The following is a 16720-nucleotide window of genomic DNA, read 5'->3' as shown; positions in this document are numbered from 1 at the left end:
CAGGAATCACACAGCTAGTAAGTGTTAAGTGTCTGAGGTTGGATTTGAACTCAAGTCCTCCTGACTCCAGGGCCGGGTGCTCTATCCACTTCCCTTAGTTCTTTTGAATTTTAGGGCAACCCCTTTCTCTTTCACCCTTTGAAATCATCACCAGGTAACCTATGCCCCTGCTTTCTCCCTCCAGCGACTCCCTCACCACCCAGGTCTCCCTTCTGTTCTACCACAGAGGACTTGCCCAGACTCTTCATCACCCCAATTACTTCTCAGTTACTTTCTAGAGACTCAAATTTAAATCACCTACCCTGCATCTGGAACCTGGAGACTGGGGTCTTACTAGAAAAGGCACCTACACAAGGATTTCCTACAGCCCAGGTGGAAAGGTCCTCCCTATCAAGTCCTGCTGACCAACTCCTCTGCAGCAGAGGAACTAAACGAAGTTGGCAACTGGATACAGCTCCCACCTGAAGAGAGCTGCTTAGTGGCTTCCCTTCAAATTTACTTTTAATCTATTTTGTTATAATGCTATCGTTTGACCCCATTTGTTCCCATTTGATCCCGTTCAATCCCTTCTGCTGGACAGAATATTCATACTAACCTAATCATAACTCAATTTACATTTGAAGAAGAAAAGGTAAATAGGAGGTAAAGATATCATCAGAATGTGTAGAATGCCAAAGACATACTTAATTATAGACCCATATCTATGATGGAATGACTTGGGTTCTGTCCCAGACATCAGTACAGTGGTGGAGGCTTGGCAGTATTTGCTCACTGCAGGAGACATTGGGTTCACCGTTCCTGAGCCTTGAGATTCTATGTAGGTTCATGTTTCACAGCACTAGTACCACCAGTCCTCCCACCCTGACTCAAACCTGGCCTTAGGCCCTATTTTTAGGGAATGCCCATCTCTCCTAACTGCCCAACATCCCTGCCCTGCTGCCTACTCACAAAAGTTTGAAGTAAGGTGAGGGGCCATAGCATGTGCTGCTAAGAGTAGACTATACTCCCTGAGGGATGGTCCATAACTTTTTGGTGATATTTTTTGTTGTTCAGTTTTTCAGTCATGTCTGACTCTTTGTGACCCCATTTGGGGTTTTCTTGGCAAAGGTTACTGGAGCACTTTGCCATTTCCTTCTCCTGCTCATTTTACAGATAAGGAAGCTGAGGCAAATAGGGCTAAGTGACTTGCCTGGGGTTATACAGCTAGTAACTGAGGCCAGATTTGAATTCAGATCTTCCTGACCCCATTCTCAGAGAGGACCATGACACTGGGATGATATCATGACTTGCTGTGAATTGGATTTAAATGAGAGAGGGCTATGCAAGGTCACCAACCTCATTCTTTCCTCCAGAGGTATCTGGGCCCAGTGGAAAGATATCAGGATGACTGAAAATGGGCCGAGATGTTTAAGGTAATTGGGGTTAAGTGACTTGCCCAGGGTCACACAGTAGCTAAGATTTGAACTAAAGTCCTCCTAACTTCAGGGCCAGAGCTCTACCCACTGCACCACCTACCGGCCTCTGTGCTTCACACCCCCTTTCTATCTTAATTTGCACAGCAGAGAGTTCCCAGTTATGACTCTGCTTGCTAATAAAACGTCTGTGCTTGTGTAAGCAATCAATGGTCATCATTACTTAAGCACCTACGATTTTCAGAGTATTGAGCTAGTCACTTGAGATGAACTAGAATGGATCAATGATGACACCAATTTGGAGGTTCCCTCCAAAAGCACAGATCACCAATCAACCATGGCATCCCCTCCTGTGCCAGCTGCCTGAGGAGCCCTATCACTATTGCTTTGTCATACCACACCATTGCTGTTTGACTAGTTGCTGCTGATCTTAACTTCTTATCATTTACTTCCCTGATGATACATTTTCTTCCTTCCCTCCCATCTTTGAACTGGGAGGCACACTGTGGACATGAGCAGGCTTTGGCAACTCTCAAATTTGGGGGTGGGGTTAATGGGTGGAGCAGCCTAGAAGCCTGAGACACTAAGGTCCTCAAAATAGAGCAAATCCTCCATGGAAATCCCTATTCACAATTTCACAAGTGAGGTTTTCAATGCTACCTGATTATGGGCTAGACTCTGCTTCCCAATACTTGGTGGGAAGTTATGATAGTAGTTCTCCCCAAAGCAGTGGCCTTTGTATTGGACAGTGACTGCTGATTTTCTTTGCATTAAGAGAACCTTCATTGGAATTGCCCTTAATGGTACAGCAACATGGCATTTGGCTTGAGTTTCTATGGAGTCCTCATGGTTTGGATTTCCTGGGATTATTCTATAACTTTCCCAAGTCTTGAATGAGGACCATGGCTAGGAGGGGGGAAATGGTGGATTCCAGGTGCTACTTGTTGTCCCCAAATGAGAGTAGATCCTTGAGCCAAAAGAAACACAACACCCTCCCTGCTTTCGGGGTGCATCTGGAGAAGTTGCAAACACATGTTGTTTGTCTTGAGAAGTGGCCAATATTTTTAAAGTACCAATAAACGAAATGTATTTAGAGTAAACTGTGTTTTCCCATTATAAAGAAAGACTGGGCTCCCATCTCCCCCTTGAGTATGGTAATATGATCAACAGGAAGGAAATGCCCACAAGTCCAATTCCCCTTATTTTTCAGATGAGGAAACTGAGGTCCAAAAGGAGAAGTGACTTGTTTCAGGTTCCACAACAAATCAGTAATGGAGCTGGGACTAGAACCTATTCTACCACAAACCATCACCTCCTCCTCTTCCCAATCCCTTTTTGTATTTTCACTGCTCACCCCTGGCTATGAGGAGTATACATGTGCACTTGTGTGGGAGCCACTGGAGAAGTGTTTTCCTTATTTAAAAGAAGGTGAGCATAAGAATAATGTCCCCCAAGAGGAGAGCGAAAGTATCAGCTGTGCGGGAGCAAGACTGCAGCCACAGGCATTCATTCATTTGATTCATTCCTTCAATTGCTCTCATTTGTTCAAATGTTTGCTGAGACCCTACGAGAGGAAATCCATTGCGTTCAGGGAGACAGAAAGAGAAATGATGTCTGGCCCTCAAACTTTACAGTCTAGTGGAGAGGTTAAAACGTATAGGGAAACATCAGGTAAGTGTTCCCCTTCTTTAAGATTACCTTCACTATACTTGTTTGTACAGAGTTGTTTGCACATTGTTTCCCCTATTAAATTGTAAACCCTTGAGGGCAGGAATTATTTTTTCTTTATATCTCCAACACTTGGCACAGTATAAAAACATAGCAAGTACTAAATAATGCTTGTTGACTGACAAGGCAGCATTTATGAAGTACCTACTGTTTGCCTGGTGCTGAGGATATGAAAACAAAAAACTGTCCCTTTTCTCAAGGAATTTACATTCTATCAGATACGAATAAATGGGAGTATAATTACATATGAGGACTACAGGTTCTATACAATTAGTGGAGGGATAATTCATTTCAAGCTGGTGGGTATAGAGGTATGGAAGGGATGAGGTCAGACCTCACAGGAAGAAGTGGCATTTGAGCCAGACAATTAAAGAATAGTAGACTAGCTGTGTGACCCTGGGCAAGTCACTTAACCGTTATTGCCCAGCAAAAAATAAACAAACAAACAAACAAATAAATAGATAAATAGGATAAGCAGCAATCAGCAAAATGAAAATCGGAATAGGGAAGAGCATCCAAGTTTGAACCTTAGGTTGACTTCTCTCCCTGTTGTCCGAGGAAGGCTGTACTCTAGTAGTGAACCCCAGGAAAACTAAGGCTGCAGAGTGCTAAGAAATGGCTGCCTGTTGGCTCGAGGTTCCTCTGTAACGCTCAAAATTCCTTTAGCTTTAAGGCGAGTTTGTGTCCGTGGTGGAGGGGACTGCTAGATGGCACCAGAGCTCTAACACCCACACCGCACTGTCAAACGTGAGTTATGACACTTCTTATTAAAATCTGCATGCCTCCCTCTACAGATTCTTGGCATAGGAGATCATGTATACTCCTGAGCCAAGAAGGCAGCATGACTTCATGGGCAGAGAGAAAAAGTTATGAAAAACTCAATAAACCTCTCTCCTTCACATTCAATGGCCCTCTTCCCTTCTTGGAGACTTTGATGGTTCCTGCCTAACCCCTTCTCCTTGAAAGCCTCCCCTGTCTTGGTTTCCAGGACTCTATTCTATTATGGTCTACCTCCAGCCTCTCCTTTTTTGTCTCATTTCATGGGGGTTCTCATCTTCTCTCCATCAAGGTCCATTATGCATCTCTCCACACTCTTTCCCTCCCCAATGCTCTTGCCAGTTGAGACCCTCATCTTAACTTCAGCAAAGTTAAATGGAGAACCTCACATCTCGCCTCAATTAATTTCATCTTTGACATACCTCTCTCTTCCATCCTCTTTACCAACTCTGTCACTAAGTTCTGCCACTCTTTTTTGAAATGGCTCAGAGACTTTCCCTGGCTCTTCATTCATACTCTTTTTCAAGGCCTTCATTGTCTCATGCCTGAATTACTTCTGGATGCTCTCCCTGTTCTTCAGTCTTCCACCTCTCCAATTTGCCCTACATATTACCACCCAACTAATCTTCCCTAACACGGATTCTATGATGCTGATCTTTGTATTCCCCCACATTTGGCATGTTCCCAGGCAAAGAGTAAGCACTTAATAAATGCTTATCAAGTGACCACAAATCTATAGCAGCTCCTACTATATGGGTTTGTAATGGAAAAGAGCATTAGATTTAGAAACACAGGGACCTATGGCTATTTATTACCCATATGACCCCTTGGAAACCTCAGTTTCCTTATCTGTAAAAGGTATGTAATCATACCTCTAAGTGCTTATTTCACAGGACTCTGCTGAGGATCAAATGAGATATGCTACATAAAACTCTTTGCAAATCTAGGCTACTTATGAAAAAGCTAGTTATTCGAGATGATGATGACCTTGAACAAGTCACTTAATTTATTTGAATCTTTGTTTCCCTCCTCTCCAAAATAAAGAAGTTAGATGAAGTGATCCTCTATGGTCCTTCCAGCTCAAAGTCCTGCATCCTATTTTATTACATTTTTGTTTGGCACCTAAAAGACTGCTCCTGTAACTGAAGACAAATGGTCTCCAAGAGGCAATAATATGCTAAGCCACATGGTCTGGGCCAAAATCATGCCTGGCACAGGGTTTTAGTCCACACTGCCCACCAAAGCGGCTCTCTGAAAATTAATCTGATTCTAAATCTGATTTCTTCACTTCAGCAATGTGTAACTCTGGCTGTAGTTACCCTGCTTTTGCCACCAGGTATCACTCTTGGTAGCTTACTGCTTAGCATGCAATCTCTCATCCCTTTGGAGAGAGCCGGTAAAAAGAATTCCAAATGATGGACCCCTTTGTTCTCTTTACCAGAATCAGCTCATTATTTGCAAAAGCCTATGCCTTTATGATTTCCTCTTAATATCTAGGACCATAAAGGAGGTTAAAAGAAATAAGTGGCCTAAAATTGCCAACTTGTTAAATGGATTAGCCCAAGGACCAGTCCTTGATTCTGGCCTCTTAGATTTTAATCAGAGACTTGGAAGAAGGCATGGTGGTAATATTTTGTCAACTCTGCAGATGACAAAAAGCTAACGGGAAGTTCTAGGTCATCTAGTGGTTAGGGTCCAAAAAGATCTCCATAGGTTAGAATGATGAGACAAAACCAGAAGATGAAATTTTAAGGGAACAATATAAAGGCTGCTATTTAGGTTCAAGGAGCAGCTAGCGGGCTCCATAGTACATAGAGTGCTGGCTCTTCCTGAGTTCAAATCTGGTCTCAGACATTCATTAGCTGTGTGATCCTGAGCAAGTCACTTAACCTATTTGCCTTGGGTTCTTCATCTGTAAAAATGAGCTGGAGAAGGAAATGGCAAACCACTCTAGTATTTTTGCAAAGAAAACCTCAAATGGGATCACAAAGAGTCCAACTGCAAAATGACTGGACAACAACAAATTTAGGCTCAAAGCAACATATTATATAAGTACAGGATGGATGACATCTAGTTAGACAGTATTGATGTGAAAAAAACCTGGGAGTTTCTGTTGACCACAAGCTTAGTAGAAACCAACAGTGTGATAGAGCTGCTAAAACCAAGTGAATACAATCAGACTAAATTAATGGAAGAACAAAAATACTTGTCTAGTTTGGGACACCATTCATTATGTGTGGGCACTACTAAACTAGACCACATTAAAAGGAGGGTACCAAGATGTTGGAGTGTCTGAAAATCGTGTCATAAGGGGAATAGTTGAATGAAACTGGAAATGACTTGGGTGGGTGGGAGAGGGCATGAAGCCTTGTCTTCACATATCTGAATGTCTATCAGGTAGAAGGGAATAGATTCTGTCCTGCTTCAGAGAATAGAGCTAGGACCGATGGGTGGCAGGTTTGAGGATCCAAATTTAACAAAGGAGCTAAAGTTGGGCACAACATTTTATAAGGTGGCAGATATTCTGTCAAAAATAAGAAAAAAAAACTTTAATAAAATTGGAGGTGCCCAAATGGAATGAGTTGTCAGTGAATTCCCCACTATTTGGCATATTCAACCAAAAATTGGATTACCATCTCTAAGGGGTGTTGTTGAAAGAGTCTATTGCAGGAGTCCTGAGATGGGAGGAAAATCTCACTGGATGACATAGAACTTCCATTCAAAATCCAAATGCTGTAATTCCAAAGTTTGATATCCCCTCAGAGAGAGATTCTGGTCTGATTTACAACACTGAACACTGCAGGCCAGATTTTTCAGAATACATCTCTGCATGGCATTTCTCTTGCTATTCCCACTGCTGTGTGCCTCTCTTGGGTAGAAAATTCTAGCTCTAAGAGATTCTAATTCCTTCCTTGCCTCAGGTAAAAGAGAAGAAAGACCATTACAAAGAAACATCTCACTAGCAACAGTAAAAGCCTCCATTTCTCCACCCTAAGGAAGAGGATGTATTTTTCTACTTTTTTCTTTTGGAGATTAACTCTCTCCTTCCTCTCAATTTGACGATTTTAAATAGAGCTGCCAATAATTTCAGATCTGAGCTCCAAGAACAGAAATGCTGAACACCGTTCAGCATAGGATTTTAACTGGTTTCCTTGAAACTCTCTATGGTTTTACCAAATTTTAATCCAAGTTCCTCTTCAGATTTGGCATAAATTGAAACTCTGTTCACATCTGTATTCTAAGTAACTTCATAACTTTAAAATAATAAGATAGCTTTTATTCCTATACTGCTTCAAATTTACATGATGTTATCTTGACCACAACCTTGTGGGCTTAAAGTTTCAAGTGAGTTCTAGTGATCTTAGCACTTTATTCATTTGGCTTTTGCCTCACGACAGGTCACTGCCACCAAATGAGTGGTGGGAAAGCTAAGTAGGCAGGCTGCTCCAAGTGTGTGTAATTGAGGCTCAGAGATATTCCAGTGCCAATAAAAACTTGTGAAGTAGACAGAGCATAGGACCTGGAGTCAGGGAAACCTGAGTTCTAATCCTGCCACTTATTAGCTGTGCAAGTCATGTAACCACTGTCTGTCTCAGTTTCCTAATCTGTAAAAGGGGGACAATAATAGCATCCAACTCCCAGGAATGTTATGGGGATAAAATGAGAAAATATTTTTAAAGTGCTTTTGAAACTTTAAAGTATATCATATTGGGGCAGCTAGGTGGAGCAGTGGATAGAGCACTGGCCCTGGAGTCAGGAGTACCTGAATTCAAATCCAGCCTTAGACACTTAACACATACTAGCTGTGTGACCCTGGGCAAGTCACTTAACCCCAATTGCCTCACTAAAAAAAAAAAAAGTATATTATATTGTTCTCTGTGATTACATTTGGGGGTTTTCTTGACACAGATACTGGAGTGGTTTGCTATTTCCCTCTCCAGCACATTTTATAGATGTGGAAACTGAGGGAAACAGGGTTAAGTGACTTGCCCAGGGTCATATAGCTAGTAAGTGTCTAAGGTTAGATTTGAACTCGGGTCTTCTTGAGTCCAAGCCCGGTGCTTTATCCACTGTACCACCTAGCTGCCGCATTATATCTTATGTACATCTTTAACTCAATATGGATATAGATTTAGAAGAGAACTCAACTATTGAGTTATATTGATTCATATTCTCTATTGAGTTATCCATTGAGATAAAATTTTGTATAATAATGATAATAATGATAGCTAACATTCATATAGTACTTACTATATGCCAGACACTATGCTAAATTATCTCATTTGATCATCACATCAAGTCTGAGAGGTAGGTCCTATTATTACCACCATTTTACAGATGAGGAAACTGAGGCAAAAAGTTGTTAAGCTGCTCAAGACTTACCCAGGGTCACACTGCTATTGAGTACCTGAGGAAAGATTTGAACTCAGGTCTTCCTGACTCTAGGCCTAGTGTTCTATCTACCTATTGTGATATCTAGACACAGTCTGTCTGTCTTTCTGTCTGTCTATATATATACACATGTGTATGTATATATATGCTTGTATATATACACATATATTCACACATATATGTTATAGTTATGCATGCTTGTATAACAGTGTGGACCAGAGGAACATGAACCTAAAATTGGAAGAGCCTCCCACTATTTATGTACTTAATAGAAATTCATCATACTACTAATTAGCAGAAGAACCATGGCATGGAGGATAGACAACTTAAATGGAAGTCGGGCAGGACATAGTCAAGTCCAACCTTTGTCATTTACTGGCTGTTTGACCTTGGGCAAGTCCCCTTAAACTCTTTGTGTTCCAGATAACTCCCTTAAAGGATGGGTTGAGAACAGCTGAAGATCTGGATTGGCAGGGAAGGTTTCCCAGCTTAGAGTTCTTCATAATACTAAAATCACATGTCTGGACACCCCCTAAATTATCAATGAGAAGTACCAATAAGGTAGGGTTAAAAATTAAGAGGGAGACTTCAGAATGGTAAGTGGTTTATCAGACTGCCTCATCTACTCTTTTGATAGAAGTCTTAAGTTTATCTTTCATCTTATGTCAAAACTTTGTCTGCAGACTCCTCCTGGCTGCCTCTTAGCTGAGGTGGGGTACTGTGACTGACACCTTTGTTTAGTTGGAATGGGAAGCCTTCCTGGCCTATACACTGCAGAGGTATTTACTTTCGGACAGATCCACCACCATTCTTCCAATTGACTAAACTGTGGCTTCTTCAATTCTGTGTTCTTACACAGGTGGCTATGCTGGACAGGTACTGCTGTATAGCAAAAAGGGCACTTGATTTGGAGTCAGAAGATCTGAATTCAAATCTACCACTTGTTGTCCAGAGGACTTTGGGCAAGCAGTCTAATCTCTCTGAGCTTTAGCTGCCTTGTTTGTAAAATGATGGGTATTGGACTAGACAGACCAGAGATTGACTTTCTTTGGGTCATGAACCCCTCTGGCAGTCTGGTGATATCCAGGAACCCTTATCAGAATAATGATTTTTTTGCCTCCATTCATAAGGCAAAGAAATGCTCAATTTCTATAAGTGATTAGTGAGAGTAAAGATGCATTTTTCCCCATATGAGTTCACAGACTCAAAGACCGTGTGGATCTTTCTAAGAGCTAGAGGTAAAAAATTAATGCATTCCAGGCTCGGGGGATAGTGTGTGTAAAGATACCATTCCCCTATATACATGATGATCACTCTCAAATTCTAAGTCTTGGCTCATATTATTTCACTTACCCAGAATTTCTTAGTCTACAGCAATCCTACCTAATATTCAAAGACAAATTCATGAAGCCTTCCTTGATCATTTGTAAGGGTGTGAGCATTTCAGACTTTGGCACATTTTCAGGATTTAAGGGGCAAGTAGCCAAGACAATATATGAAAGATTGTGTCTCACTCAGACGGCACTGCACCTTGTAAAGGCCGAGCTCCTTTCATATTTAAGTGAATCATGTGGGGTCTTGTCAAGGACATGAAACTTTTAGGGGGCTCATTTGCATACAATAAATTGAGTAAAGTAGCTGAGTGGAGACATGAATTATCACTGCATCCTTTTCTCTCATTTGTATGGACCAATAGGTAAGAGAGAGAAATAAAAACCAACAAATATATTGGGGAACTTTGAACCCTAGAGCTACAGAGTGATCGTAAGACAAATAATTGTTGTCTGGTTATGGTTTAGCCTATAGAGATGGAGACTAGCAAATGTACTATATCACTCAAAGTTTGGATGTAGCATCTCACAAGGAGACCAGTCTTGTATCCGGATAAGTTGTTAAAAGGAAAGGCTAAGCATAAAGGACATTAGTTTGCTGAGATGATCCTGCTGTCCCATATCCAGTTGGAAGAAGTAGGATTCAGAACCAAGGTCCCAAGGGAGCAAAACCTGGGGAGACTTCTTGCAAATCCTCCAGTAGGGGTCCTTGTTCTTTTTAAGGTATTAGCCAGAGTGCTATCCCTGGCTAGGGGCTCAGAGCTAGAAAAATATTAGAGAATTATGATTCCTTTTGTTACCACTTCCTAGAGCAGAGAAAGGTTGATTATAGCAGGAAACTCTAATCTAGATATGTCAGTAGGAGGGTGAAGAACAACCCTGCTCACCATACCATGCTCCCATTGCTACCAGTTCCATATGTTCTCACCCTTGTCTGAGTTCCTGTTAGAGTTTACAGTAGTTTAGTTCTCATTTGTTCCAACTGTTTCATATCCTGTCTCCAGAATGATACCTAGAGCTCATCTCCTTCATGTCAGGAGGCATTTCTCAGACTTATTTTACATCTTCTACAACCAGTATTGACCATTTAAGAATCACAAGATCTCTCTGGGTTTTGACCTTATAAGTACATATAGATAAAGATGACTGTATCATTCCCCTGGCCTCATGACAATCTGATGAAAGTTAACAAAAGGAATGTCTGCAAGTATGTGGAATTGGTTGGAAAGTGGATAAATATACAAATGTGACATTTCACTTAGAGCTAACAGTGCACAGCACTAGTGGACATGGTTAAAGCCATGATCACAAAGATGAATGGTTATCACCATACCTAAAACAAAGCAGAAACTCATCATATTCCTTCCCAAAGCACACCACTTAAAACTTTTATTTACTTCAAGTTTAACCAATACTGCTCTTAAATTTTACATTTCTCAAAGTGGAGAATACACACATGTGGTACAAACAGTAGCCAAGTGCCTTTGATAAGGGGCAAAATGCCAACAATCCCTGGGTAATAATGAGGGGATCCAGGTTGGAGAAGCATGCATCCTAACAGTCAGGGTTATAATCAGCTAAAATAAAACTGAAAGTAAAGAAAATTAGGTCATATGTGGGGACTGTTGGAGAAGGAAAAAAAAGATAGGTAGAGTTACAGAAAAACACTGAAATGGGCCCTATGCTACATTTGGGTTGAGCATACAGTAAGGAGGTTTGAAGTTTTGAAGGTTTGAAGTGAGCTTATATATGCTCCTCATCTGGGTAAAGGGATAGTGAATCCTATATAGAATGTCTTCTATATGCATTAATACAGGAAGCATTTCAATTTCATCAAGGTGGGGAGTTCCTGGTGTGATAAGTTCCTTTACTAACATAGGTTACAACCCATATCTGACTTAGTAAATCAGTCCTGGGGAGTTTCCTGAAGCACATTAACAGAGAGATTAATAACTTGCCCAGGGTCATGTAGTTAGTAAAAGTCAGAGATGGGTTTTGAATCCAGGTCTTTCTGAACTCAAGTCCAGCCCTGCTTTCACCACCATGTCCTATTTCTTTATCACTATGAACTTGAAGAGATGTTTAATAAATGTCTGTTGGGTAGAATGGAATGGAATTGAATCTACCCCAGGGGAAAACTGGGCTCATTAGACAGTCAGTCAGTCTTCTTTTTCTTCTTTGAGCTGCTGGTTTTTACAAGTAGCCCATTTTTTGCCTCATTTACTTCCTGGGAGCTCTGTGCACCCATTCACTTCAGGTCACTTCATTTCCTTACAAATCATCTTTTTTGCACCTGCTTAGCTCTTTACTTCATGGACTGACTCAGTCCTAAGTGTGGTTCCTGCCATTGAGACACTCAATGAGATATCACATTTTGACTCTGTAGCAGGAGTACTAAAATTGTAAGTTGTTTCCCTCAGTCCTTTAGTGTCCAGTTAAAATAAATGAGGAAATATATCGCTGGAGGAAATACCAGACTCAATATATTCCCTGTATTTAGGCAGCCTGGTAGTAGATAAAGAATGTTTCCCGAGAGGAAACCTTCAGATTCCCTGTCCACTAATGGTAGTTTAATCTAAAACAATATATAATATCTGAGATTTCATGAAAGTGACAGGCTGCTTGGAATAAGAACCCAGAGGATTATGAGTTAGTATTTTCTTGTCATAATAGTTGGTTCCACAACCAGTTTCAACTTTTCCTTAGAGGATGATGGATAATTTGAGGATGCTTCAGATGTAAACTCAGGGATGACTAATTTGTCTTTCTTTCTGCCACAGTTTAGCTGACATAAGGAAAAACAAGACTGATGAATACCTACTGTTGCCAGGTAACAGCATCCACAGTGCTCCCAGCTACCTTCATGAACCTAGGAAGAAAGGAAGGAAAAAACCTCATGAAAGATGAATTAAGTCACACACGCAAGGGGCAAGACTGTGGGCAAAGGGCAAACTGTGCTTTCTGGCCCAGTGCAGGATCCACAATAAGGGTTAGTGGTTCTTTCTAGGGCTCATTATGGGTCTGGGTAAGGTTGGTCCTTCTTCTCCATGTCTACAGAATCTCAGCATTGGAAGAGACCTTGGGGTACAATCCTATTAAAGAGTGCCATCCAGCTTCCCCTAATGAATGGAATCTCAAGTGAGATTCATTGTTAGGAAATTTTTCTTTACGTGAAGTCTAAATCTTCTCTTGCTAGCAACTTTAGACATGGTTCCTAGTTGTGTTTATCCTCTATTCCCTGACCCCAAGCCAAGTAAAAACAATTATATCATTCCCATACTAGTGCTTTAAATATTCAAGAGACAGCCATCATGTACCTTCCTATGTTTTTTTTAGATAAAATATCTCCAATTTCCTTCAGTGGCTCTTCATGATGTTCTGGCCAGAAACTCTGAGGTTCATCTCCCACATCGATTTCCTCCATTGTAAAATGGGGGAAATAATAGCATCTCTTTCCTGGATTTGTGTAAAGATCAAATATATAATATCTTGTAAAATGTTTAGTACAGTGTCTGGCACAGAGTAAGCACCTAATAAATTCTTTTTTTTTTTTAGCAACAAACATTTATTTTATTTTCCATTTACATGTAAGGGTAGTTTTCAACATTCATTTTCATAAGATTTAGAGTTCCAAATTTTTCTCCCTCCCTCCCTCTCCTCCCCCCTCCACAAGATCGCAATCAGGTTTTTTATGTACAATCTACAAGTGTTCTTTTTATCAGTTCTTTCTATAGGGGTGCATAGTAAGCTTCCTCATTAGTTCCTTGGAATTGTCTTGGATCATTGCACTGCTGAGAGTAGTTAAGTCATTCACAATTGCTCATTGAACAATACTGCTGTCACTACACACAATGTCCTCTCAGCTCTGCTCACTTCACTATACATCGATGTTCATTAGTCTTTCCAGGTTTTTTTGGGATCATCCTGTTTGTCATTTCCTGTAGCATAAGACCATTCTACTACAATCATATAGCACAGCTTTTTCCATCATTCCTCAATTGATGGACATTCCCTTGATTCTCAATTCTTAGCCTCCACCGAGTTGCTATAAATATTTTTTGTACAATTTTCCCCCCTTTTCTCTTTTTCATGATTACTATTGTTAACTGTTTCCCTTCCATCCTATTCCCTTCCCCATGATATTTATTCTATTATCCATCTTCTTTCATCCTATCACTCTTCAAAAGGGATTTGCTTCTGTCTGTCCCCTCCCCCACTCTGCCCTTCCTTCTTTTGCCCCTCTCTCTTTATCCCCTTCCCCATCTATTTTCCTGTAGGGTTAGAGAGATTACTCTACCCAATTGAGTGAGTACATTATTCCCTCCTTGAGCCAATTCTAATGAGATTGAGGTCTTTGAGCCAATTTTGATGAGTGTTAGGCTCATTTACTGCCCAGATTAAATAGATTACTCCACCCAGTTGGGTGTGTCTGTTAGTCCCTCCTTGAGGCAGCTCTAATGAGTTTAAGATCTTTGAGCCTTTTCTGATGAGTGTAAAATTCATTTACTGCCCTGCTCCTTTCCCATCTCTTCCCTCACTCTATAAGCCTTTTCCTGTTACTTTCATGTAGGATTTCCCCTCTGCCCTCCCCCTCCCCAGTGAATCCCTTCACCCCTCAATATAAACCTAAAAGAATTGTTATCATCTAGCTAAGTGACACAGTAGACAAACCATCACCCCTGGACCCAGGGAGAATCCCAGCCAAAACCTGGCCTCAGACACAAGACAGTCACCCACTGTACAACCCCAGGTATGTCCCCCAACTCCAATTTTTTATGGTTCTCTAAGGTCTTGTATTTGAAAGTGAAATTTGCCATTCAGTTCAGGTCTTTTCATCACAAATATCTGAAAGTCTTCTTTTTCATTAAAGTCCCATTTTTTCCACCGAAAGATAATGCTGAGTTTTGCTGGGTAGGTGATTCTTGGTTGTAATCCCATTTCCTTTGCCCTTTGGAATATCATATTCCATGCCCTCCAGTCCTTTAATGTAGAAGCTGCTAGATCTTGTGCTATCCTGACTGGGGCTCCACAGTACTTGAATTCTTTCTTTTTGGCAGCTTGGAATATTTTCTCCTTGACCTGAGAGATCTGGAATTTGGCTATAATATTCCTAGGAGTTTTCTTTTTGGGATCTCTTTCTGGAGGTGATTAGTAGATTCTTTCAATTTCTATTTTAGCTTCTTCTTCTAGAATTTCAGGGCAATTTTCCCTGAGAATATCTTGGAAGATGGTGTCTAAGCTCTTTCCTTGATCATGGTTTTCAGGTAGACCAATAATTTTCAAATTATCTCTCCTGGACCTATTTTCCCTGAAGATATTTCACATTGCCCTCTATTTTTTATTCATTTGGATTTGCTTTATTGTGTCTTGGTTTTTCATAAAGTCACTGGCTTCCATTTGTTCAATCCTAATTCTTAGGCAATTATTTTCATCAGGGAGCTTTTGTACCTCCTTTTCCACTTGACTTTTCAAGTTGTTGACTTTTTTCTCATGTCTTTCCTGCATCGCCCTCATTTCTCTTTCCATTTTTTCCTCTACCTCTCTAATTTTATCTTCAAAGTCCTTTTTGAGCACCTCTATGGCCTGAGACCAATTCATATTTTTCTTGGAAGCTTTAGATATAAGGGCCCTGATGTTGACATCTTCCTCTGAGGGTACCCCTCGAACTTCCTTGTTACTGAAGAAACTTTCTATGGTCCTCACCTTTCTCTGTCGGTTCATCTTGCCTTTCTTTTACTAGACTTTTAGCTCCTTAAAGTGGGGCACTGTTTCCAGGCTGCAGTATCCCAAGCTGAAGAAGTCCCAGGTGGTATGATTTAAGGAGAATCAGGTTCTTCCCTCGCCCGGCCTGTTTCCTGGTCCTAGATGACCCCAGACCAACTTGCCAATCAACCAGCTTTATGGTTGTTAGCCCCTCCCCCACCTGGGCCACTGCTACTCGAGCCTACCTCCTGGTTCTCAGCAGGGGTGTAAAATCCAAGTTCTGCCTTAGCACCAGCATGGACCCCCTAATAAATTCTTATTTCCTTACTTAACTGGTTTTTTTTCTGGAGACATTTTTATTTTGAGAAAGTATAAATACTGAAAAATTTTGAATTATGAATTTTTTAGACTGAACAGTGAATAAACTTTTTTAAAATACAAGATGAATATCTTCTGGTATTCAGCCTTTACTTGTCACAGCAACAGTACAAATTTCACAATTAGAAAAACATCAGAAATGTGTTTGTTGTAGGTTTCCTCCTATTGATTTTTGAATCAGTGGCTAGTTGTGTTTAGGCTAACAATGGCTAAGCCTGCAGGGCCCATTGGTTGTAGCATATCTCTTTGCTCCTGTAATGTTAAGAAACAAAACTTATTGTTTTGGGTTGGGTTTTGTTTTGGTTTTGGTTTTGGTTTTGGTTTGTTTGTTTGTTTTTGCTCAAAAGGCAGTGAGAATCAGAGCAAATACAAGTTTGGAAAGATGTGAGAGCCTGTGGTCTCATGCTACAGAAAGCGCCAAGTTAGTATTGTACAAGGGGAACCCAAAAGATATGAAGAATGCCCTGAGTGCCCAATGGAAGAGTTATCTGGGTTTCTGAAGAAGAGAGGACAGTTATCATTGACCCTGAATGGGAAACTTGGAGCAAGCTTTCTGCCTTCACAACAGGTTTAGCTGAAGAGAGAAATACTAGGATTAGGAAGAACTCATGGACATAAGGAATTTTAAGATTGGAGAACTGGGAGGGTGTGGGGAGTGGATCTTCAATGAGAAAAATGATGACCAAAGGTGACAGATAGGCAGTAAATACTGTACAGGAACTAACTGCATTTTTAGTTTTGAGGATCATGTTGGCAGGCAGGAGATGGACAGATGAAAAATAATTCTATTACAATGTTTCAAGAACTGTACTAAATGCTGATGAAACAAAACAGATACATTTGAGTCCTAAACTCAAGAAATTTATACTCTAATAGGGAGGACTGGAGCCCATGGAAGGGAATTTTGGCTTAGGGATCATAGGGCTGTCAAGATTATCCATTAGTCAGTTAACTGACATGCCATTTCTAGAAACAGTGGAGTCAATGATCCTCAGAGAT

General features: G+C 40.7%; 1 protein-coding gene across 3 annotated transcripts in view; it reads right to left on the bottom strand.

Moving 5' to 3' along the window:
* HPSE2 (heparanase 2 (inactive)) overlaps window positions 1–16720 on the bottom strand; it is a 693143-nt gene that overhangs the window by 238770 nt on the left and 437653 nt on the right. For all 3 annotated transcript variants that reach the window (XM_043980493.1, XM_043980494.1, XM_043980495.1), the window contains one exon: window positions 12462–12509. In XM_043980493.1, coding sequence (XP_043836428.1) covers window positions 12462–12509 — 48 coding nt within the window. The remainder of the gene's footprint in view (window positions 1–12461; window positions 12510–16720) is intronic.

Source organism: Dromiciops gliroides, chromosome 2, assembly GCF_019393635.1.
Source record: "Dromiciops gliroides isolate mDroGli1 chromosome 2, mDroGli1.pri, whole genome shotgun sequence".
In the NCBI taxonomy this organism is placed as follows: Eukaryota; Metazoa; Chordata; class Mammalia; order Microbiotheria; family Microbiotheriidae; genus Dromiciops; species Dromiciops gliroides.
The sequence above is the reverse complement of the archived record's forward strand: the minus strand, read 5'-3'. Positions and strand labels throughout refer to the sequence as shown.